At 39.5% G+C, this 23,698-nt stretch overlaps 2 protein-coding genes across 6 annotated transcripts in view; one reads left to right on the top strand and one right to left on the bottom strand.

Annotated features, from left to right (window-relative positions):
- psmb7 (proteasome 20S subunit beta 7) overlaps positions 1–10,989 on the bottom strand; it is a 36,357-nt gene extending 25,368 nt beyond the window's left edge. For both annotated transcript variants that reach the window (XM_088615324.1, XM_088615325.1), the window contains exons 1-5: positions 10,847–10,989; positions 9,721–9,814; positions 7,906–8,003; positions 7,010–7,150; positions 5,390–5,505 (exon numbers count right to left, since the gene is read on the bottom strand). In XM_088615324.1, coding sequence (XP_088471450.1) covers positions 5,390–5,505; positions 7,010–7,150; positions 7,906–8,003; positions 9,721–9,814; positions 10,847–10,908 — 511 coding nt within the window. In that variant the 5' untranslated portion in view covers positions 10,909–10,989. The remainder of the gene's footprint in view (positions 1–5,389; positions 5,506–7,009; positions 7,151–7,905; positions 8,004–9,720; positions 9,815–10,846) is intronic.
- A 179-nt stretch (positions 10,990–11,168) lies between these two features.
- LOC148644095 (kinesin-like protein KIF14) overlaps positions 11,169–23,698 on the top strand; it is a 37,855-nt gene continuing 25,325 nt past the window's right edge. For 3 of the 4 annotated variants that reach the window (XM_088615323.1, XM_088615322.1, XM_088615320.1), the window contains exons 1-14: positions 11,169–11,310; positions 12,861–13,963; positions 14,564–14,818; positions 15,710–15,797; positions 16,496–16,594; positions 17,083–17,135; positions 19,102–19,132; positions 20,108–20,215; positions 20,640–20,756; positions 20,948–21,066; positions 21,496–21,668; positions 22,120–22,267; positions 22,700–22,763; positions 23,338–23,522. In XM_088615323.1, the coding sequence (XP_088471449.1) occupies positions 12,897–13,963; positions 14,564–14,818; positions 15,710–15,797; positions 16,496–16,594; positions 17,083–17,135; positions 19,102–19,132; positions 20,108–20,215; positions 20,640–20,756; positions 20,948–21,066; positions 21,496–21,668; positions 22,120–22,267; positions 22,700–22,763; positions 23,338–23,522 (2,507 nt within the window). In that variant the 5' untranslated portion in view covers positions 11,169–11,310; positions 12,861–12,896. Of the gene's footprint in view, positions 11,394–12,860; positions 13,964–14,563; positions 14,819–15,709; positions 15,798–16,495; positions 16,595–17,082; positions 17,136–19,101; positions 19,133–20,107; positions 20,216–20,639; positions 20,757–20,947; positions 21,067–21,495; positions 21,669–22,119; positions 22,268–22,699; positions 22,764–23,337; positions 23,523–23,698 lie in introns of all 4 variants that reach the window. The other variant, XM_088615321.1, reaches the window with a different exon arrangement.

The following is a 23,698-nucleotide window of genomic DNA, read 5'->3' as shown; positions in this document are numbered from 1 at the left end:
CCCGGTCTCTTGGTGGTACTGCTTGCTCCACGGGCCGACGCTGCCAATGTATGAAGCACTGATTTATGAATATGAAACAGCCCCAGTATCAGGGGAGCAGGCTGAGTCACCAGAGGAAGACAGAACATCTCTTATTGCTTATTCCTGCAGCTGAACTGCAGCTCGCAAGCTGGCTTTAATTTTATGCACACATTTCATTAGGGGTGTCGGCCAGGAGCTTTCCGAGACACTTTGAGCAAGCAGACAATCTTGCATCGTTTGCTGAAAAAAAAAAAAAAAAAAAATCACATTTGTCCTTTGTCAGCACAAACAGTTTAATTTGATGGTTTCACTCCTGAGTAAGCACCAAATTTCTCTTAAACTCCTCGGAGATGCAGAAGATGTTTGTTTTCCTTTTTGTTGTTTTTTTTTTTTTGCTCATCAGCAACTGTTTATACAACATGGGTTTTTTTATAAATTATTAAAATAAAACCAAGCCAAATAAAAAACGGCAAATTAATCTCCATTTATATGATGGTTTCTATGCTCTAAAGAATCACCTACCATTATTTTTTTCAAACCATCAGAACACTTTTTAAACTACCAACTATTTCTATTTTACTTTTTTCACACGAGACATTAAATGTAATGTCCTTCAGTATATCCATAAGACATAAATTGGTATCCAGATTTTCAGTTTTCAAGCCACGCTCACATGTGGGATGAATATTCCACATTAGTCAAGCCATGAACATTTGCAAAATCAAAAACTAAAAACAAGGATCTTTTAATATAATGACTGTTTGAAGTTATACATTTTTATTTAAATGAGTAAATCATGTCAAGAAACTCACCAATTTAAACAAGAATATGTCACTGGTGCTCTTCAGCCCGATTGCTTCACTAACACACAGCTTAATAACCAACTATAAATGCAAGTCACTTTCACTAAAAGTAAAGTTATTCATACTAATAAATTTAAACCACATCGCACAGTACAGGACACTTGCTATCTGCTTCCTTTATGCCAGTGCTTGGCCATGTTTACATGTTTATAGCTCACTGCACTTGCTGTGTACACACTCAGGGTACAATGGGAGAACAGCAAAGTGATTCAGCAGAAAGAGGTTAACCAGCCAAGCATGGAGCACTAACAGCAATGCTCATAAACTTACTCAACAGTGACCTGACAGGCTGAGTGACACTTCTCTTGTTGTCATCGAGATTAAAGGTGCCGAAATGTCATTCGTCACACTTGTCAAGATTAACTACCAGTTCATACACCTAAGGAGCGTGCAGATCCACGCGGGAGACCAGATTTACCTTCAACACGATTTTTAGAGAACAGATTATCTAGCAAGTTCGGCTCTACAGTACATGCAAACGACAGTGAAAAGCATTACTAAACAGCACATCAAAATGAGCTCATTGTATGCAGAAATATTGACTTACATTACTTCAGTTGTATTAAGTGGAATATTATTGTTTGGGCTTCAGGAAGCACTTCGTGAAAACGGCAGTTGGTCTTTACCCAATAAATAGTGCAAAAACACAGGGGGAGGGGTTATTTCATTCACATTGAACTTGCTCCTGAAACCAGTGTTACGGCCTTCTAACTTAAATCTTGTCAGACGCTGAGCAAGGCTGGGCCTTGGTCAGTACAGGGATGGGATACCCACGGGGAGAACCAAGTTTCTACTTCAAGTGGTGCTGGCAGGCCCACAGTTGGCACTTTCCAAAAAGTAACGCCCAGTCTGGCAGCAGAGGACACTGGACTGTAGGAGGTGCCATCCCTTAGACAAGATGTGAAACCGAGACTGCCACTACTTGGTCACATAAGGGGGGCTTTTAAGTTGTTCTGGCTCAAGTGCATAACTGGCTTCTACAATCTAGACTTCCTGTATTTATCCCTTATTCAACTGGTGAATACCGCATTCGCCATTTAATACGCTCCGTAGTGGGAGTGCAGGCTAAAAGCCTACCGCGTGTCACACGGGTGGGTGATGAAATGGGTCCCCTCTAACACATGAAGCACCTCGGTATCCTTTGGGTATGAAAAACAATCACAGAAATGTTGCCAATTGATTAGAACAACAAAACTGGCTCCGTTAAGAGACGCAGTTTAGTTCACTGCAGATTAAATTCAGGTTTTGTGGCCTTAAAACCAGAGCCCTAAGTCTTTTCAGGGCCCACTTCCACCAAATTTAACACAATTCTTCCAACGATCAAGGGATTCATAAGTTAGAAATGCAAAATGCAGGAACAAGTGTATTCTAATGACATAAAAAGCAATTTGATCGTTGGTGAGCATCATCAACCCACTGAAATTCTCAGCTGATTTTTTTTTTTCCTGAATAAAGAAATACAAAAACTAAAAAGAAAAAAAAAACTAAATCCTGGAACGACCGCTTCAAATCTATTCTTACACAACAGCGCCACCTGCAGGCCCCAAAATGAACCACTGAAAATACCAAGAATTAAGAATGACCAGGCTAGGCATCAGACCACATGCTACTCAGTTTGGCTCTCGATGAAGCTAAAGAAACAATTTCCACTTGGGAAGGCTAAATGTGGCTTTGTTCGTAACCAATATCTTTGCATTCATACTTTCATTCTTCCCCAGGAAGCCCAGACAATTAAACTTCTCGTGGTTTGAAAAACACCCGTTTAGGTTTGGTCATTTTCTCAATCACTCCAATGAAAGTTACAGTTCACTTCACGGCATAAACCAGCACAGTGCAAGATCAATTCGACACATCCTAGTGTAGAGGATGTGCAACTTTCTCCTTGAGAGTCACAGGGAAGTTTAGGTTTTATTTCGGTTCAGCTCAGTTGAACCCATCAATTCATCTCCAGTCTGCTTTTCCAGGCCAGGGTTATGGCTGAACTGGACACATTATTTGTAATTAGAACAAGGGGCTTGTGATTTTACTGTTAAGATCTGAAGAGAAGAACACAAAATCCCCAAATCAGAGAAGGTTATTGGACCCATCTCATTTCCATTTTGAGAGAGTAAGAGATCTCATTTGATGATCTCGTCGTGCCTTCGGAGAATCAGTCTCTGCTGCGATAACTCGGCAGGGTAGCTTGGCACTCCTACAGCCCTTTGTGTAAAAAAAAAAAAAGTCTTATTGCATTCGTCAAATTGTTTCCTAAACAATTTTAGACAAAAATAGTCACTTTCCTAGTGGCTTGTATCTGATGATGACTTTTGATATATTGCCCCAAAGGCAATGGAGACTTCCTAAAGTAGAAAATTCCCCCTATTCCACTCCTGGCTTTTACATTGACCTTTTTGAAAACTCACATCCCTGAACGCTCATGAAAGTCTTCCAATAAAATCCACTAAAATCTATAACCATAAAGACCTTACAGAAATGAGAATATTTCAATAATGATAAGTGAGCCATCGGACACACTATGACAAGGCAACCCCTTTTTTAAAAATAAAATTACATTTTGGGGCTCAACACTTCAACTGCTTAGAAGTAAAATGGCAGCATATTGTAGCCATCAATACAGATAGGGGTGTCCACAAACAGCAGGCACATATCCAACACTGGATATTTAACACTGCCAGCTGAAGGAAGTGAAGCGTTTTTTTTTCCCTTTTCAGAAAGGTGATCTTTCCTTCAGTAGCCAACTGTTTTACCTCTCAACTATACACCAACCTGTATATACGGTAATTACTCTCTTCATGACAAGTTAGAGAGTAGCTGAAAATTGAATTCCTCATATCCACTGTGTGTAGAACACATTACTTTTATTCGTTGTATCATGTTTAAAGTTGAATGTGAAAAAACTGGAACTGCGAGTGCAAGGTTTCAGCTTTTCTCTTCAGAAACAGTCCAGCATGTTAGTGTGAGCTGAAAGTATTATTTTATGGTGCATAAAATAATATAAAATGAGTTTGAGGTCACATCTGACCAATTTCCACGAGCATGAACAAGACTGTTTTGTAAATTGACTATTTAAGTGTCTACAGAAATACCACCTTCTGTTAAGATCGCCTCTGCTCCATTCTTAGGAAGTTCGTATGTTAATGTATACGTTTAACATCTTACTTTTATTTATTTATACAGCATTTTAATGACCAATTTAACGCGCTACATATAAATAAACCCTGCAGATTATGCATCTGACCCTAACATTCTCTAGTGGTTTCTGCAGATCATGAACATCACCAATACAGGGCCAGCTAATGTACGTTTGCCTGTCCTTCAATTTCCCATTAATTCTTTTGACAACGGACTACAAAACGTTTTCCTCACGATCCTTCCAATACCGTCAACTTGAAAGCATTCACTTTTCTTTCAAAAAGAACATATAACCATCGTATGCACAATGTTTAATCTTTTCATCAGATGTAATGTTTTCGTTATTTAATAAAAAATGGAAAAATCCTTAAAAAGCCCACAAAATATCAGAATTGAGATGTTTACAAAAACCTGAAGAGAAGTCATGCAGTACTGAAATGCATACATATTTAGTCTGACAAAATTCACACTTCAATTATTGTGACACTTCAAAGATTACATTGAGAGCTTACCTGAAACCACTGTAAAATGATACAATTTTCCCCCAATTAGATTCACATCATATAATTAAGAAATGTTGCAGTTTGTTTTCAAATGACTTCCAACTTTACTTCCATTAATGCTTACCTACACAGATTTGTGTAAATACCACTAAAGACGTTCATCAATAGTTTTATATTTATCCAGGTTTTAAACAAACTAAACAAACATTAAAAATGTTATTTTCCATTCATTTGAATTCTGCCATAAATCTTTCTACATTCAAGTTAAGAGAAATGCTTTGATCACTAATTAAGTGCGAAATATGAAACAATGCTTTTTTTGACACCTCATATCTATCAAAATCATCCCTCTCCAGCTGTCAACACAAGATACGATAAGATCACTTTATTGGCCATATACACTTTCTTGCATTAGGAATTTCTTTTTGCATACCCCTTTCTCCATGAGACACACAGACCGGGAGAGAGCAGCTTAGGGTCAGAGCGCAGGGTCAGCCATTTATACGGCGCCCCTGGAACAGCTGGGGTGAAGGGCCTTGCTCAGGGGCCCAACGGAGTGGGATTCCTCTGCCGGCCACAGGATACGAACCAGCAACCTTCCAGCCACAGAGCCACCACACCGCCCAGTTTATTATCCTTTACAAACTATGAAAGCTCCTCACAAAAATGCTGTAGAGAGCAGCACGAGCAGAAAATGATGGGTCATTCCACAGCACATCGGTTATTCGCTGCAGAACAACCCTTAAGCAAGCCCATACCTGTGCACTTCTCGGTAAAACAACCAACACCTACGATTCCTCTTGGCACTCCCTTAACACGTCCCTTCATCTCCTGAATTTCTCTGGAGAGAAAAGACAGGCCTGTACCTACCCATGGTCACGTAAGGCAGCTTGTCAGTCGAGCCGTGTGGGTAGATGCTGTAGAGATGTGGGCCGTTGCAGTCCACCCCACCAAGCACCAGGGCGGCGCCAATGTACCCCTGGTATCTGTTCAGGGTAACAGGAATTTAGGAGAAAAATTCAACATTAGACTACGAAAGAGTGGCATTCCGATAAGGAAAGGGATGTACAGCCTCTATTCCTTATAGCTACTGTGCTTCCATTTCAAATACCTACTTTTTTATTCTCAAATCGCATGCAATGTGGCTTTTCAAATTGACTTATCGCCAATTCTAAAGATGCAATATTTCATACTTACCCTCAGATCAGCAAATTTAGAGCCAACAAACTACTGGATGACCACTATAACTCGGGATTATAATTATTGCAAGCCACACAGACTTACTGTTGTGACATCACTGCTTGGTATCGATTCTCTGTAAAGGAACGTGTAATAGGTTTATTCCACACTGAAAAGAGAAGAAAGGAAACAACGTTTCGGCAGTGCGTCTTTGTTTCTCTTCTCTTTTCAGCCGGGAATAAACTTTGACTTGTTCGTTTGCAGTCTGCGCATGCTGACGCAACTCCCTGCTCGATTATTTGTAGTCCGATAAGCAACTGCTCACTGTAGCAGCTCCTCGGAGGAGGTGGCGTTTTGTTCCATTCTGGCTACATAACCGAACTAATTATCTTCCTAATCATTTCCTTAGATCTTGATTGTTTGATGAAACCACCAGGACCAAATGCAAAGTGACTGAATGAGCGGGATATTTTTGTGCTGCGATAGCTATTGCCCTGCTGCAAGTGGAAAAACGCCTTTTTGAAGAGCACCAGCGCTGTGCTGGTACGGTAGCGTGGACACAACACCTACCTTCAAAAAGTCCCCCTGGCATTCACATCACAATCTTTCAAACGATTCATTTTCCGAACTGAGAAGTCCTTCAGTGCAAGAAATATTTTTATCATAAATCACCAAGCATCACGCGGCACTAAACCCATGAAGCTGAGCAGTGCACAATTACTTTTCCCCCCTGTGTAGCAGTTGGAGGAGCATCCATTGAAACGCCAAAGGTAAGGTTAAGTTCACTATTAACCAACTACCAAATGTTAAGATGCTAGTGCAAGTTGCTTAACTATCCTGAACACTCTGCAACAGACAAAAAACACGAGTAAAGAACATTAAGGTTATAAAAAGCCATTATACCACGCAAAAATTTCTGCCTCTAATCAAGAACCGGCTATTATCTATTATCCGCATTCACTTCAAGAAACTTTAATTAGAAATAAATGTTGTCCTTGATCAGATGTCAATGTTTTTATGTTTTCACCCGACTCATTACACACTCCCACTCAACTCCTTTTCGTGATTCAGAAGAACGACTTTCAATGTCCAAAGAAAACTCTCAACACTTTACCCAGCAGTGAAGTAAAAAAAAACAACAACTTTTGGCACAGTGCATATGAGCAGCAGAAAATGGCTGTAAGTGTAGCTGTACTTTACATCTATGTGCTCCTCAACCTACCATATTGATATAGAAATGTTTTAGGGAGGCGGCGGCGGCTCAAACATTAAAGAAGATCCAATCAGAGCACAGATCCTGCTCTCACCCACCTGAAAAGCATCTGTTTGAGCATGCGATTGGCTGTGGAGACCCTAGGAAGCCGCCCAGTGGACAGAGCATGAAGCTCCAGATTAGAAGAGATGAGCTGGGTGGTCATCTCCGTGTCCGCTGCTGTCCCGGCACCACAGCAGCTGGGAACAGAACCAAACCGAAACATGAAAATTCGGCCATTCAGCGATATCATGCAGGGGACAAGTCTGGGGAAGTCAGCAGTCTGGATCACCGATGAACTCCCTTCTTCATGTCGGTGGGCTAGAGAAGTCGAGATTGTTTTTCCGAATCGTGGCAACTCTTAAACAGCAGATGATTGCTAAGACAGGGTACACTGCCGTTGAGGGCTCGTCGGCTTTTGCGCGTGTCCTCGCCACTTTCAGATGATGGGGGGGAAAAAAGGACGATCTGAAAAGACTTGCATGTCATGGAGGGCAAGCTGGGGTATACGAAAAGACAAATTCCTAATGCCAAAAAATTGTATATGGCCAATAAAGTGATCTTATGTATATTTCAAGGGCTTTTTTGGTCCAGGATGAAACACAAGAAGTTCTTTTCCAAGAAGTTCACAAAAGGGTACAAACTATAAGCAAGTAAAATGTATCCAGCTTAAACCGATTCTATCTTCCATATGCCATTGTAATTGCCAAATATTTTTTTTATAAACAGTAGCAACACATGATGTGCAAGCCAATCACCAGGCAAGTGCACTAAAAACAACCAGCTATATATTCAGACCATTAATGATTAAAACATTAAAACATTTGGAATTGAAATGTGACAGGTTATAAGCAGATTAAACCTTTTAGTAAGTGTTACCACTTTTAAAAAGGGGAAGCTTGACAATGGTCCACAAATACTCTAGTGAAACTAAGAATTGAGAAATTCTACTTACTAAATGTTAGAGGAAATGTAGTGAATCTTGGAACAGTTCTTATCAGCGACAACCATTCCTTCAGTGGCTCTGGTATCAGCACCAAGGACAACGCCATCCTGAAAGACAAAATGTTATTTTACACTACAAACCATGGATGTTTCAGATCCAAGGAAATACTCCCCCGTGTATTTTAGACAAATACCTAAGAAGGACAATAGTCTGGTATTCCTCAACCTTGGCCCTGGTGCTCTCCAAAGTTGTTGCAGGCGTGTCAAATCAGTAATTAAAGATTTCTTCAACTAAGTAACGTATGTAAAATAAACTCACAGTCACCAACTAAATGACCACCAAGGCAATGTCAACCTTTTGTCAATCTTTAACTTTGAAATACAATCAAGATTATTCTGATCCATGTACGTTTATAGAAAGATCATATCCAAATTTATGGCTAAGAAATTCCTGTAATCAGGTTTTTCTGAATTTTTAATAATTATATGACCATACCTGGATCATTCTGACCCTAGTGAAATTTAACTGCATAGAACAATGACAGTATCTCTTCCGTTTTTATGGTAAACATATGTAATGTATCTCAAACAATAATGTAAAGCAGGATGTTGTTATACATTAAATATCTGGAAAAAAAAACTGTGCTCTGCTGCACAATTAAGCCCAAAGATGATAAAAATGTAACCACTCATTTGCAATCAAGCCAAAAAGGGACAAGAAAATGAAACATTTCATTTGTCCAACAAATATAGGTACATGCATTTAAAACTCACATGTTTGTGCATGTCATGTAGAAAACCAGGAATGGAAGTACATATCTTTAGGGTAAAGTTGTAAATTTAAATGTTTTGCTCCGGATCCTGTTGTATTTTCCCCCAAATGTCTCTCTCATTCATTGCAGATCTTATAATCCGATCTTGCTGTACTATCCTGTTGTGCAATGAAAGGTGTTTGGTATTGTGATGGATAAAATGATATTGAAATGATAATGATTATGATCACTGCCATAACAGGAATTACATCTCATTCCGCTGTAATCATGAATTTGCTTAGTGGAAAGTCACTCAGGCGACATCTTATCTCCTACCTATTTTACTTAAATAAGATCCAGCTGGCTTTTACATTTTAAAGCCACAGAACAAACTAACGAAACCCACACAGCAGGAAATAACAGTCCCTAAAAATATTAATTGTAAACCAGAAGTTTAGCTTTCTAAAAAAAAGGGGGATTTTAAGTGAAACTAAATTTAAAATCACATCATCTCCAACCTTTGCTGGAGACAAAGGGTTTCAATTTCTAGACAGAAATGGTTACAAAGACTATAACATAGGAACTAATGCTTACTTTTACAATTATAGTATTCCGATTGCGACTATTACTTTCTTACTTCAGATGAATTACACACTGAGTGTAATGTAAAACTTTACAAAATTACAGCAAGGGAGATGATATACAGGGAAAAAAACAGAGATGAAAACCTGTACTAAATGTCTCCCATTCCTGTTGAAACAGGATCTTTTAATCTCACTGGGCTGTGACGCAAGCACCACTCGACTCACAGTTTAACAGCACAGTTTGAAAGCACAAATCAGGCCTAACTAAAAATGTAGCTTCTCCAAGAGGATTTGTCTGTTTACTTTTAAAAAAATCATCACAATATGAGCAATAATCAACATATTTCAAGAGTTCTCAATGGACTGTTGCTAAAATTGTTTCTCCTAATACAACAGTATTGCAACAAGAGTTTGCTCAAAGTAGACTGCAGTACAGGTAGGAACAGAAAAGTTCATCAGTAGAAAAGGTGTTGGATAATTTCCATTTACCTTGAAAACAATTCCACAAATTGTGGTGCCAGTTTTTCTTGCAGTAGGGATACTGGACCCTAACTTTGTAAATTCAGCCTCCAAGAGTGCGTTTCTACGTAAAGAAAGAGGGGAAATAAAGTTTATCATACAGAAATAAAGAGAATGTAAAAACTTTAATTGCATTCTACTTGAAAATGCATCCCTAAATTCGACGGTATTGACTTGCATTTAGCTTTAAGATAGGTTGGTCATCTCTTAAAAGAAAACTGTGAATCTATGGTTATTATCAAGAAATCGTTTTTCTATTTAGAGTTCTTACAGTTGTGTTAACGCAATAGTTTTAACTCGAATTATTTAAAAAATCTCTGACTTAAAAAAAAATCGTTCGGCCATATGGATACGTTTTGCAATGTCATACTTGTCAAACTCTTAGAAATCAGAGAATGATACAACCGAGCTTAGGAGAATCATTAAGCACTTTAACAAAACAAATTTAAAATACACAATAAAACAAAAAATTGGAGCCAGTTGTTTTCAAAACATTTTATAGACACAGGATCTCCTAAATAAGCATATATTTAGGAGATCCTAAATAAATGAGAACTTTTTAATTCATTCCAAGTGCTAAACAAAACAAAAACGCAAAACATATTACGAATAACTGAAACGATTACACACCAATAATACGAATAAAACATTTAGCACTAAACTGTAGCGCGTTTTCAATCGAATTCATTTACACCATAAGAAAACCCAAACGTGTGCTTCTTCAGACATCTGGTAATATTTCAAGAGACAACACAACAACAAAAAATAAAGACATTTGGAGAGGAACATTTTCATTCCCCACCTACAAATCTGCACTCATTCAGCAATCGGGTTCCCCGTCTTGATCAAAATAAAATAAAATAAACCAAACACGCGTTTTATACAATAAATTCCCTGAGTCATTCCTACAGCAGGCCATGACACTGTCTCCCATACAGTGATGCCGGGACCAGCCCGGCCGTCTTTTGCATGAACTGATTGTTTTCATTTCCCCACCGTTTGCTTGTTTTTCTACCAATTCCTCGAAGCGCCTCGCAAATGAGCGCCTCTCTCGTTTTTTTTCTTTTTTTAATTTCGCTTCTGCTGCGAATCTCACCTCTTGCTGTACTCGAAACTGAAACCCCCGCACGTCGGCTGGCACACTGACAGAGACGCCATCTTCGCTCTCCAACACTCTTTCCCGGAGCAGCCGTTTCCGGGAAGCCGGAGAAACCGCTACAGTTTGAAACCCCGGCCGGAGTCACACTCTCTATCTTCCGGGCTGCCCCCCGGACCCCATCCCCGTGTGGGGAAAACGCGGCCATGCGGCCACAGGTGTGTCTCTGATTGAAGCCGCCTAGATTTTAAAACTTCAGACGAGGGCCGCGGTTAATGGAGGACGTTTCACGTTCCCTTAGCAACACTTGCCTCAACTTCCATTTGTCCTGTGTTTTTATTTTGGGTGGGTGTGTAGAAAGAGCGCTCCGGTATGGACTAGAATTAAATATATTATTTGACTTCCCATTACCTGCGGCTGTGCTGGGCTCAGACTCCTTACCAAACGGGTTTCTACGTTTGCAGGTATTCCCTTTAAGAAAAAAACAACAAACAAACGTTTTCTTACGTTAAGTTGTTTGTGTTCATATCTTCTCCCTTCGAAATTGGTGAGGCTTTTTTTTTTTAAATGTGATTTTCTTCTTTTTTTTTGTATCTTCTACCAAACTCGTACTTAAATTGTAATTTTGTCATTCCTAGGAAGGAGCGTTTGGGTTGTTACTGTAGATCCACAAACCTCAGTTGGGTGTCAAGAGCTCTAAAAACTGACCATTTCAATCTAGAACAGCACTGCGCTTTAATTAAGGGTAAAATGTTTTTAGCTTTTCTCGTAATTTAATTGTGCATCTATAGCAAACCCACATATTTAAGGATTTAAATTGCACCAACTTTCGTACACAGTTGTGCAAAACTCTTAAAACAACGCCGAGTTTCTCCTTTGCTTTTTATAAATTTTGCACACAAAAAAAGTTTGTGTATTGTTTGATAGTTTACGGATTCTTATTGGATACCAATGCAAGAAAATTCTGAAATAGCAGAATACAAATGCAGAGCTCACATTGGAGAGAATGTAGTCAGTTATTTAAAAGAAGCGTTTAAGGGATTAAATGGCTCAAAATATCGGTAATATGGCCAAAAGGAGTAGTTTTTCCTCAATTACATATCGTGGTTCAAAATCTAGAGTTTAAACAGAACCTTAACGCACGCTGCCAGACGGTAAAGACGATCTAATCGGTGAAATTGCAGTATGTGCGATGCGGATCAACAAATATGTTTTTGGGATGTGATTTCCGAATACAGTTTATAAATTGTTAGCAAGACACTAGTTGCACAATGATGAAGAGGGGATTTGCGGGGTTACGTCATACTAGACAGATTGGGTAACACTAGTTGCCGGGAGATGACGCGATTTCAAACTGCGGTGGTTTCCTTATTCTTCAATATTTTGACACATGGTAAAATTAGTTACTGCCATGCATTTTTGTCGCGTTTTGCCTCTTAATGTTTGCAGTGGAATGGGACTCGAGTTTTGAGCCTTCCCATTTTGTTTAAAACCTCCCCTTGTCTTTTCCACGGTTAATAACAACTTTGACATATTAGTACAAATTTATTTGGGGTGAGGGGAAAAAAAAAAGCCGGTCACTTTCAAATTCAGATTGATCAGAGCTTTCAAAAATTGTGCATGTACCAAAGTCAAACTACTGCATACATGAGCAGTCATCATGAAGATTCGTAGTAGCTAATCCAACACGGATACCAATGAAATCAGAAATTACTCAGGGGCTTTTCATCATGAACATTTGTTCCTTTGCTACATATCCATAAACCTTTTGTGTGGCATGCCAAAATCAAGATATATTAAGATTAGCTGTGTGCTTAAAATGGTTAGAATTTCAGTATGATTGCCATAGAATTGTTCCTGCATAAAGAAGCAAAGCGCTGCGTGCAAAAACAGAAAAATTAAATTTGTCTGAAGACTTTTGCATGTCAGTGTCCCTGGCTACACGCCTGTCAAAAGTAAATTTGCACTCCATAAGCTCAGTGCTTCATATTCACATGTAGCAATCTCTTTTAAGGTTTAAAAGAACCAGAAAGTCACAAGTGGACACAAGATGTGTGATGGTTTTCCTTCACCACCTCGCGGATCTAAAAGGCCTCTGGTCGAGATTCCTCCCATTCAGCTTCGATCTCTTTTTGACAAAGTACCTGCAGAAGTGGCGATGGCACAGAGCTCTCCAGATGAGCTTAGTACTCCAAACCTGAGCTCCACGGACGTCAAGTCCTATCAAAGCACTCTTCCCTTTTCTCCAGAGAAGAGCCAGACGTTCTCAATTAATTCTCCCGGCTCGTCTACCCCCGTGCTGCAAAGTACTCTTGTGCCTCAGAGCCCTAAAGAAAGTGCGTCCTGCAGGGTCCCGTTGGATGTCTCCACTCTAAGTTGTGAAGACGCTGAGGCCATTAACGTCCAGGACTTCAGTGAAGCTGCTGAATGCTCCAGTACCTCGTCCCGGCCTCCCCCACAGAAGAAGTTTAAGGCCACTGTTTACTTTGTGGTGAGCAAATCCACAGAGACTGAAGAAGAAAACCAAGGCAGTCCCCCTAAAGGGGACAGTTCTCGCCAGGACATAGAGAGACCACCCCTCAAGTGTTCTGCACTGCCGCCGTTCGCCCACGTGGAACCCAATGAGAAAGAAAAGGGGGCGTCTACAGGGGTCTCTGGCAAAGGATCTGCTGCAGGACCACCGCAGAAGTGTCAAAAAAGCCGCCTGCCTGTGTCAGCAAGACAGAGGCTCTCCTTGCCAATGGCTCCTCTCTGTAAGACGGTAGAAGGAGGTTGGGCATCCCCTGCGGTTAACGAAGAAAAGTCTGCAAGGGCCTCTTTCCCTGACATGGTGGAGCGCAGAGGGGAGTTCGGCGCTCCTGCAAAGAGATGCCACGCACCTGTAAAAAGTCCTGTCCCTGTCGAGAAAGGTAACACCCATTTGAAGACTGTCACTCGAACCACGGTGGCGGAGTTTCTCCAGGGTGCGAGCTGCCCACTCATCGCAGCGTCACGGCCGCTTTCAGGAGAGGGCGAGGAGCCCGGTGTGGGACTTACCTCTACCAGGGAGGAGAAGAGTCATGATGGGGAGGATTCTGCCGTTACCGTGGCGATCCGCGTCCGACCACTGAACCCCAGGTAGGGATAGTTTGCGGCCTTTAAGTTTGTTTAAACGGTATGTATAAATCTTTTACTGTATGTATAAGACCATAAATCTTGCGCTGGATTCAGCTCTTGTCACCTGTGGGGGGGGGGTCTAAGCCAATGTCAGCAAAAATAAAAATGACGGGGTGGTGATTGGATATTTCTTGCACGGTAGTTGGTCCCCCAGGAACTTGTCGGAGGCTCCATGACTGTTTTCTGCTTGGGAATACACTATGTCCCGTTCTGTACATTTTCTCAGTTTGCACTTTTTTCCTGCTAATCTTCTGACTACCAAGAAGTACTCTACAGGAAATGTAGGTGGTCTTCATTTTTTGGGATTGGAATTCCGATTTCAGCTGCCGTAGTTTGTGTCTTCTTGTTTTACGCTGAAAATTAGGCTTTTCTGGTCACACCTGAGATCTGGAAGAGGTGGTGCCTGGCAGTTTAGTTCTGCTGTTGCAGTAATACAAGTCTGTGATGAGACTGTTTTTGCCTTGTGGGGTTGTTTTTTTCAATATCACATTATCCTACCCTTTTAAAAGCTGGGATTCTTTAAAAAAAAAATCATTTTTTCTTCATTTGATTCTTTTTCAGGGAGCGGCAGATGAATCCCAGATCTGTGGTGTCAGTTTCTGGCCAGGAGGCGGTAGTTCATCATCCCCATAACCAGCAGAAATTCTCTTTCTGTTTTGATTTTGCTTTCTGGTCTTCTGATGGCCAGGGAGACAGTTACGCTGGTCAGGAGGTGGTTTACAGGAAATTGGCCCAACCCCTCCTTGATAAGTTATTCCAGGGGTATAACACCTGCCTTTTCGCTTACGGACAAACTGGATCAGGAAAGTCCTACACGTAAGCAACACAGCACTTTCGCCCCGTTACAAAAAATCGTACAGTAATTTCTCATGACCATTAAACGGAATTTAAATGAATCAATTTGAGGATTTAGTGCTCCAACACAAGCACATTTTACTGACATAAAAGCTACTCAGCACTTTTAAGCAGATCAGGATCTGTATAACAATAATATGCTGTAACACAAATTTTTTATATTATTTTCTTTCTAACGAACCAAGAAATAACTCAAATGTCTTCTTTTTTGAGTTATCAGCATGAAGATATTTGATTTACAGACCTTATTTGCCAATTGTGTCCTCATATTTTTTAATTGAAATGAACTGTTATGTGGAGTATTCAGAATATTGGTACCGGAAGTCAGGCTCTGTAGGAATTTGTATGTCTGGCATTCAGGGAAGTGCACGTCAGAGGCTGGAATGTGCTTTCAGTATAGAAATAACTATTGTCTTATCTTTATTTCTTTTGGGGAAACTCAGGATGGGTGTACTGTGTGATTCAGGGAGATCTGAACTGTATCATACTCACGTATGGTATTTATGAGTTCTCTGAGGAACTGCAGAGCAATTTAAAAGGGAATTTCGAATAACCTTATTCTGTGTTATATTGTACATTTTTTCACAAGTCTTTAGGATTTGGTAAGGTCAAGAAGAAAGAGAACTTTGAATTCCTTCGAAATTATTGGCATTAAGATGATACTAGTGAATATTTTTGGAAGAATTGGTAATGTTTTAATACTGGTGCCTCACTACCCTCATCATTTACAAACGTTATTTGAAAGAGATTAAACACAAAATGTCACCAACTTAATAAATTAATGTATTGTAATATGTATTTTGCTACATTCCTGTTTCTTTCCATCTGAACTGCAACTTTTTTTTACCACAGAATGATGGGATATGGCGATGAAATCGGAATAATTCCCCGATTTTGTGAAGAGTTATTTCTCAAAGCTTCCCAAGTCCATCTTCGTGAGGCAAGAATGAGTTTTCTTAATATCCTGACATAACAGCTAGGAAATAGATTCAATAGACTAACAAGTGTAGTTTTATGACCATAATTACTGGGTGCAGATGTGCATAATTACATTGAGTTTTTAAGCTAAGTGCACCACTTACTGTAATTACAATTCAAAATGAATATTTGAATTCAACTGTTTGTCTAAAATCATTGACTGAATGTCTTGGATGGAGTTCCCTTACTTGTTACCAGCATGAACTAATACATTTAACCAAGTTTGCTATGAACACTTCTTTTGACTTGAACCAAGAGGCACTAATGTCTTAAACCAGGTACAGTACAATATGCAATTCACTCTTAAAACAATTTCTCAAGATCTGAAATGTGTGCTTTGATCACTTTAGTGTAACAGTTGATTCAGTTACGGTAAGTCAGTAATGGCCAGCTGAGGTCCTTGAGAGCTAACACACAGATGGCATTTTCACCATATTTTCAAATTAAAGCAGGTTTAAGGGTTTAGAAATTGATGTTTATGAGTGAGTAGAACAGGTGGGGGAAAAATGCTAAAAACCAAGAATTCCAGGTTTGCTGCAAGAACACTTTACATTTACTGGCTTACAGATAATAATGGTGGACCGATAGTGGAATAGTGTCACATGATATAAACGTGTATTGAGGGTGCTTATATTAAAAAAAAAAACTTTTTTTGAGCAGGTTGCCTGTCATATTGAAATGAGCTACTTTGAAGTTTACAACGAAAAAATCCATGATCTTCTCTCGTCAGACAAAGAGCAGAACAAAAAGAAGACCTCGGTAAGTGCTGTTAAAGTCACAAAAATCGTGTCTCGATGCTGGTTTTCCCTGTTTTGCTGTTCATAATGTCATCTTTTAGTTCTTGAGATTAATGCAGGATTGCCAACATCATCCGAAATCTGTCGGTAGTCAGCCAAAGCTAAAAGTATGGCCAATGTGTTTTCATAATTCCACCATTTGTTATGTACTGCAGCTATTGAAAAAGATATTTCACGCTTCTAATATATTCTGGTATATATTTGATATAATTATATTTTTTTAGAAAAACAATTTTTACATTTTTGCCATTAAAGGGCTTCAGTATTGGGGGGTTTGGAATGTTGGTGGACTTTCAACATTTCATGGCTTCATAGAAGACAGATTGAGAATTTAACACTTACAAAAAAGGAAATTATGTTTTAGCCCCTCGGAAAGGCACCACTTTAAAATGTAACGATGAAAAATATATATCTATACTTCAATTCTGAAGGTAATATGTTTTTCCACAGCTTCGTGTGAGAGAGCATCCAGAATTGGGCCCATATGTTGCTGGTCTGTCTTCGTGAGTATTAGCAAATTTTACCCATGATAACATATCTGTTGTGGTTTTATTCCTTTGTACAGTATTGCTGTTCATGTGAGAAATTTGGGTATATCAAGAACTGTTGATAAATTCTATTGTCGGAAATTTGCTTGTACAGTATATTCATCTTCCGCTGTATGTAAAGCACATTCATAAACGTTACTGGCATTAAATAATCTCATCTTCTCGAAACTGAATTATTATTTAAGTTATTCAAAGGGTGTTGCTACCACACAGTTACCCTAGTACTTAAAATGATTGAATGAATGAATATTTCAGTATTAAGAAGTTTTAAGTAGTGTATGGAAGGTATTGAGTAAAGTACTTAATTAACCACTGAAATGAATGTCATTTCAAATCCATCCTACATGAATTACAACATCGCATCCCCAAATATATATCATATATACTACATATGGATTATATCTCATCTTCCTGCGTTAGTCTTTTACTTTTGGCAATTTGGACAAAATGACAGTTCTCAATCCTATTTGCACACTCAGCTGAGAATTATACCATATATATTAAATGTTAAAGGGGAACTGCAAACCCAATCTATCCCTTTCCCAATCCACTGGTCACATGATGGGAGAGAGCTCACGAGAATTGTGAAGAGATGGGGCCCTTCCTGCTCACTAGTCACTGTTATGACTGATCTAATATCTCATATTGCCTCGTTCTGAATCGCAGAATATGGAAATACCTGGAAGTGTTGTTTATTTTGTGATGTCAATTGAGGTTTTTACATGTTACTATGTACACTTTACTTTTATTATGTGTTGAAATGCACTCATCACTGCCGATTCTTTCTAACCCCGAAATATAAAACCAGCTTTGCAGTTTCCCTTTAAATCGTTTTAATTTCTGTGCTTGCCTGAAGGGCGGGATGTCATTGAACAAGGCTATTAACGCAATCAGAAGAGATGTAACAGTAGTAATTTGATTGCTTAGAAGCCGAGCAATAGTGACTTAAATATTCAAGAGGGGTTTTCAGTGGGGACTTTTCACACAAATTTTAAACACGGGTTTGAACCCTGTGACCAGTGACCTTCTATGAGGACCTTCAGCTCATGTTGTAATAAGGATGGGTTAGGGAGGGGAATCAGAAAAAGATTTGCCTTAACAGGATATGACCACAAATAAAGATAGATAAAGAGCTTAACAATTTTATAACAACATTGGGTCTAATAGTTTGATAGTATTCCTTGACTAAGATCTTTGGATGAATGGAAGGAGGAACTAGATGGGGCAAGCAATATCCTTCATCAGTCATAAATAGTGAGAAATGTCTGTTGGTGATTCCATCCGTATTCATTTGATCTGAATATTTGGCAAATGTAAAAGGGTTAATGGTGTTGCTGAAAGCTCTTGTTTGTCATGATCTACGTGAGGGTTTTTTTGTTGGTTGGTGGTCAATGTGGAAAATTGTCTGTTTCTTTGTATTTTGTAGATGAAAGCGGTGCTCTACTCAAATTAAGATAAGCACAGACCCCCATCTTCTTGACTTGCAGCATAACATAAGAAATTTAATTATAATCCTGCAGGCCTCTAGGAGAGAGGAATCCCCACCACCCCCTTCACTCACACAGACGCACACATTTACATCTCAGTCATAAGTAAATGTTTTAATGCTAATTGTAAACATTCATTTTAATTTAATTTAACAGAACGCACAACAGATGCGGTCCCTTTTTTATGTCTCTCTGTGCCTGATAAACTCATAGCTCAGGATCCCCTGAGCACAATTTCTGATGCAAAGATTTGATTGACACTCAGAAAGTGCTGCAGTTGGTGTTCAGGTACTCTGGGAGCAGAGCCAGCAATCTCTTTGCTGGAGGGCACAATAAATAGATCTCCTCCTTGATTAACAACATTGTAGCAGATGTCTTTTAGTTTTTATTTTCTGTACCTTGAGGTAACTCTGCTTTTTTGGCTGTTCTCACAGGTATGTGGTAAGCTCCTTCGCAGATGTGCAGGTATGTCAGACCCTCTTTCAATCTGTTTTTTTTTTGTTTTGCAGAACCTGCTTTCTATGCCAAACGTCCTTCTCAAGCTTCATTAGTTTTGGAGTGAATCTAGGTCCATGGAGTGGAGCTGAAATTCAATGGCGGTGCTGAACTTCACACAAAAAAATGCAGTGAACGGTCTTCTGTGGAAAGCAAATTATTGATATTTGCTTAGTTACTTGTGGGACTGCACTATGTTTGAGGATATGTGGTGGAGAGTTTGTATACATTTTGGTCGCCATATTGAATAACGGCAGGGTTTTTATTCTGAAAATGGGAATATGAAATGCTTTTTTTACTAGCTGATGTCTCAATTTTCCAATTCTTTTATTTGGTTATTATCTCAGCTGTACGTTTCGATAGTTTGGGTATGTAGGCAGGTAAAAAATACAGTGAAAAGGCTGACAAATGAAGTTTACTGTAAGCTCTGCAGACTGCAGAAAGGTGTTGTGTATTTACAGTACGGTATTTCACTACTCAAGATCTCGGTGTACAGAAATGAGACTTCACTGTTTGTGAAGGTTTTTCCACTTAAGAAATAAGTGTTTTCCCTTGTGAATATCCTCTTTGTGTTGTTCTGGCATTAAAACTGGACACTTTAAACTTCAGTGTTGTCATGCACTTTAATTGAACTTCTTTTTTCTCTTTTGTCAAATTTCAGATTGCAACTGGACTGCATCTATTATTAACCCTCTGTTATATGTGAACCACTGCTCAATTGTAGGTGTATAACATGTGCAATTTAAAAAAGAGCGGTTTAATATCGAGATTTTGCTGTTAGATCTTTCGTTGGGGACCAGTGATTGAACCTGGACTGGCGGTTTATTTGGTGGTTTTCTCTACTGACATTTTTCTTGTTTCTTTATCATTTTTAGAATCTGGGATTGACTCAAGTCTGTGCCCACCTGACCTTGACTGTCTGTATTTGCACGTGTCTGGTTTTAGGTCTGGCTGGAGTTGGGAAACAAACGGCGGGCAACAGCAGCCACCGGTATGAATGACAAGAGCTCCAGGTCCCACTCCGTCTTCACCATGCTAGTGACGCAGACTAAGGTAGAGCTCTGTTGCACCAGCCCTGAATGAGTATCGGGAGATCAGACTTCACAGAAGTCAGCCTTGTGGCTGATTAGCTTTTCAACTTGCTTAAGATGGGTTACGTCTGAAATTCAATATACTGTAGTTTGGTTATCTGTATTTCTAACTTACGACCCAAGCTAATTAAGACAGGTTTTTACTTCTGTGTAGAAATTCCGAATGGTGTTAATGATATCTGTGCACGAGGTTCTGACCTTTGAAGTGATTTTTGGTTTTAAGAGTTTTTGTCCTGTGTCAAAACGGGTCTGAATGGAGCAAAGTAGGAAGAACATGGCTAACACAGGAGATAAATACCACCTGTATGGCTGTCCTGCTCAACGGTGTGTGTATACTGTATACACTTGTGTTGTAAAACCTGAAGACCTGGATTTTTTCCTCTTAGAGAGAGGATGTGGAGGGCGATACCCATGATCACACCACGAGGAGTCGCGTTAATCTGGTGGATCTGGCAGGAAGTGAGCGATCCACATCTGCGCACACCAGTGGCACAAGACTCAAGGTCAGGACTCTCTCCTCCTGGTGTTTCAAGAGAAGTGGCATCTCTCTCAATCAGTCGGTCTCCCACTGAATCCGGCGTGAGAAACAAATGTGATCTGCTTTGGGCGTTTCGAATTAGGGAGAGATCAAAATTTGGTCTAGTAAGTTTAGTAAGCAATGGAGCCGTGTCACCAACACATTCATCTCATCCAGGAAGGAGCAAGTATTAACACATCCTTGATGACCTTGGGGAAGGTAATCAGTGCTCTTTCTGAAGCCCCGCTGTCCAAGAAGAAGCAATTTATTCCATACAGAGACTCAGTGTTAACCTGGTAGGTATTTTGCTGTCATCTTGCATGGTGTGAAGTAAAAGATGGACCACATCTATGCTGAATGGTTTCCACTGTCCAGACTTTAATGGTTAAAGTGTCACAGTTTCTTTTCACTGTGTTGTAAGCACACTACTTCTAGAGTCGTCTTACACAAGCGTTGAGTTCTTCCATTGAAATTGGCCTTTTAACCGGCAAGTACAGTAAATATTTGAATGAATCCACATTCAGTGATGAAACCTTTCCTCTTATATCAGTATACAGAAGCAAACAGGGTCAGTAAGTACTCTTTCATTTTTGAAAGTCAAATTGTTTCCTCTACCTTCATCCCAAATTTAAAGATTGTACACGTAGGAGAATCTTAGACTTGTGTCCCTTCAGGACGTGCGTTTCCAGTTACGCCAGGGTTGAGGAAATCGTCTTCTACCACAGGCTGTTGAAGGAGAGCCTTGGAGGGAACTCCAAGACGGCGATGATCGCAGCACTGAGCCCAGCCGCGCTCAGCGTGGAGGAGACCCTGAGCACTCTGCGCTACGCCACGCAGGCGCGCAGGATCATCAACGTGGCAAGGGTCAATGAGGACACCGGTGCCAGAATCATCAGGGGTGAGGGGCGCGGAGAGCCCTCCAGATGTAGAATAGCAGATTCAACAGGGAATAAGATCAAAACGGTGGGGATTAACAGAAATACATTGGTAGCGTTCACACTTCTGGTCTATTTTTGAGTGGTCTCATGTATTTTTTTTATTTTTTATTTGGGTGCAATTCAATTGTAAAGGCCACATCCTAGGCCGTCAACTATACTTGCACTCCTGCGTACATTTGCAGTAGTGGTAGAACACACTCACGTGCTTTTACGGCTTTATTAAAAAAAATACACAGATGCAGTCAGGAAGCCCGACAGAAATGAGTTCTGGTTAGAACTAAGATGTAAAATATTATTTCTTCATTTGGGGGGGTGTTTTGTAACCCAAGGTTAAACACATCTGGTGATGAGAAAATATTAAAGTAACCAGCTTAAAAGCTATTTGTAATTTGGGATGTTGTTTTTTTTCAGAGCTTAAAGCAGAAATTGAGAAGCTGCGAGCTGCTGGCCAGTGTAGACAAGGACTGGATGTACTGAACTATGAAGCTAGCCTTCAGGAGATCTTGGCACTTAAAGAAAAGCTCTTGGAGCAGGAGAGAGAGTTTAAAAAGGCTCAGGAGTAAATACCTTTTTAAATAAGGAATTTAACCTTTTCCAGGTTAAACATACAGTGGCACGGCTCTTTCATATGTTTTTTTTTTTGCAATTGTATTGATGCTTGTTGAGGACATAAAAATAATATTTATTAAACATTAAAAAACATGTACTGTAGACTAAAGAAACAGGAATATCTTCTCATTTTTCCTTGCAAATATCCTCTTTAGGTTATTCTGTAGTCTGGAGACATTAAATGAAATTATCGTGACAGGTGACATAAGTTCTTAGTAAAATGATTTACCTGGAAGTATAATTCTATACCAGTAATACTAAACAATGACAAATGTATATATTTGAATAGTTAATTGGCTTAATGTGAGGAGATTTCAGACTCTGTTGAGTAGACTTTTATAGTATCTTTTTTCAGTAATTGCAACTAAATGCAATTTTTTAGGGAATGGAAAGAGAAGATAGCTCTGGCTGAGCAGAGCAAAATCAAAGAAGCCCAAGAGCTTAAGGTTGGTTATTAATGAATATGTGTGTTTAAATTTTTAAAAAAATAGTAGACAGAAATGCACAGTAGTTTTAGTTTAAATAATCACTACTCATTGTTATAGTGGTTCATCTTCTAGTCAATACCCTTTTCCTGGGCTACAACACATGATCTTTGTGCCAAAGAACATGTAGAAAACTTGATAAATCCAGTTTGTATACTGAGTTAATGTTCCTTGCTTTTTAATGTGCCAGTACATTATTTGCACATTTAATTAGTAGAGTATGTAGATCTTTCATTCATTTAATCTGGAAAGCCTGTTTTGAGCAGGGAATGGTACATGCAGTAAGTCCTGTACTTAATGATCACTGCTTTTCCTTGGAGGTAAATGTCGCAATTCTGTTGAATATTATGAATATTGCGCTGTAAAGTCATCATCTACAATAGCCTGGTTGCTGTTTTTCCTCTAACATTTTAATTCCTTCAAAGGACTTGTGCACTGGGCAGTAGAATTGATGTGGGCAGTTTAAAAACATTCTTATCGCTGTTATTCTGTTCTTACCTTTTTGGTCTTTTCCTGTATCTTTCTGGTATTGTAGAAGTCAGGAGTATCTTTTAAGGCGGACCACAGGCTACCCTATCTTGTGAACCTGAATGAGGATCCCCAGCTCTCCGAGATGCTCCTGTACGTAATTAAAGAAGGTCAGACGGAAGTAGGAAGGCCCGCCAATGGTTCCACATATGACATCCAGCTGACAGGAGCGCTCATTGCAGAGCATCACTGGCAAGTTCTGTCCATTTTCACTTCGCCAGCTGAGACAGGGAAGGGATATTGAATGTCTTGCTATGATCACTGTCAAACTTAACAGTTTGGACTGTGCTACAAATTTACTAATGGCATGACTAGTGATTGCCATATAATGTACGATAAACCCATCAAGAGTAAAGAGAATGCAGAAC

Source organism: Lepisosteus platostomus, chromosome 21, assembly GCF_059453375.1.
Source record: "Lepisosteus platostomus isolate fLepPlt1 chromosome 21, fLepPlt1.hap1, whole genome shotgun sequence".
Taxonomy (NCBI): domain Eukaryota; kingdom Metazoa; phylum Chordata; class Actinopteri; order Semionotiformes; family Lepisosteidae; genus Lepisosteus; species Lepisosteus platostomus.
This window is presented reverse-complemented; position numbering and strand designations above follow the sequence as displayed.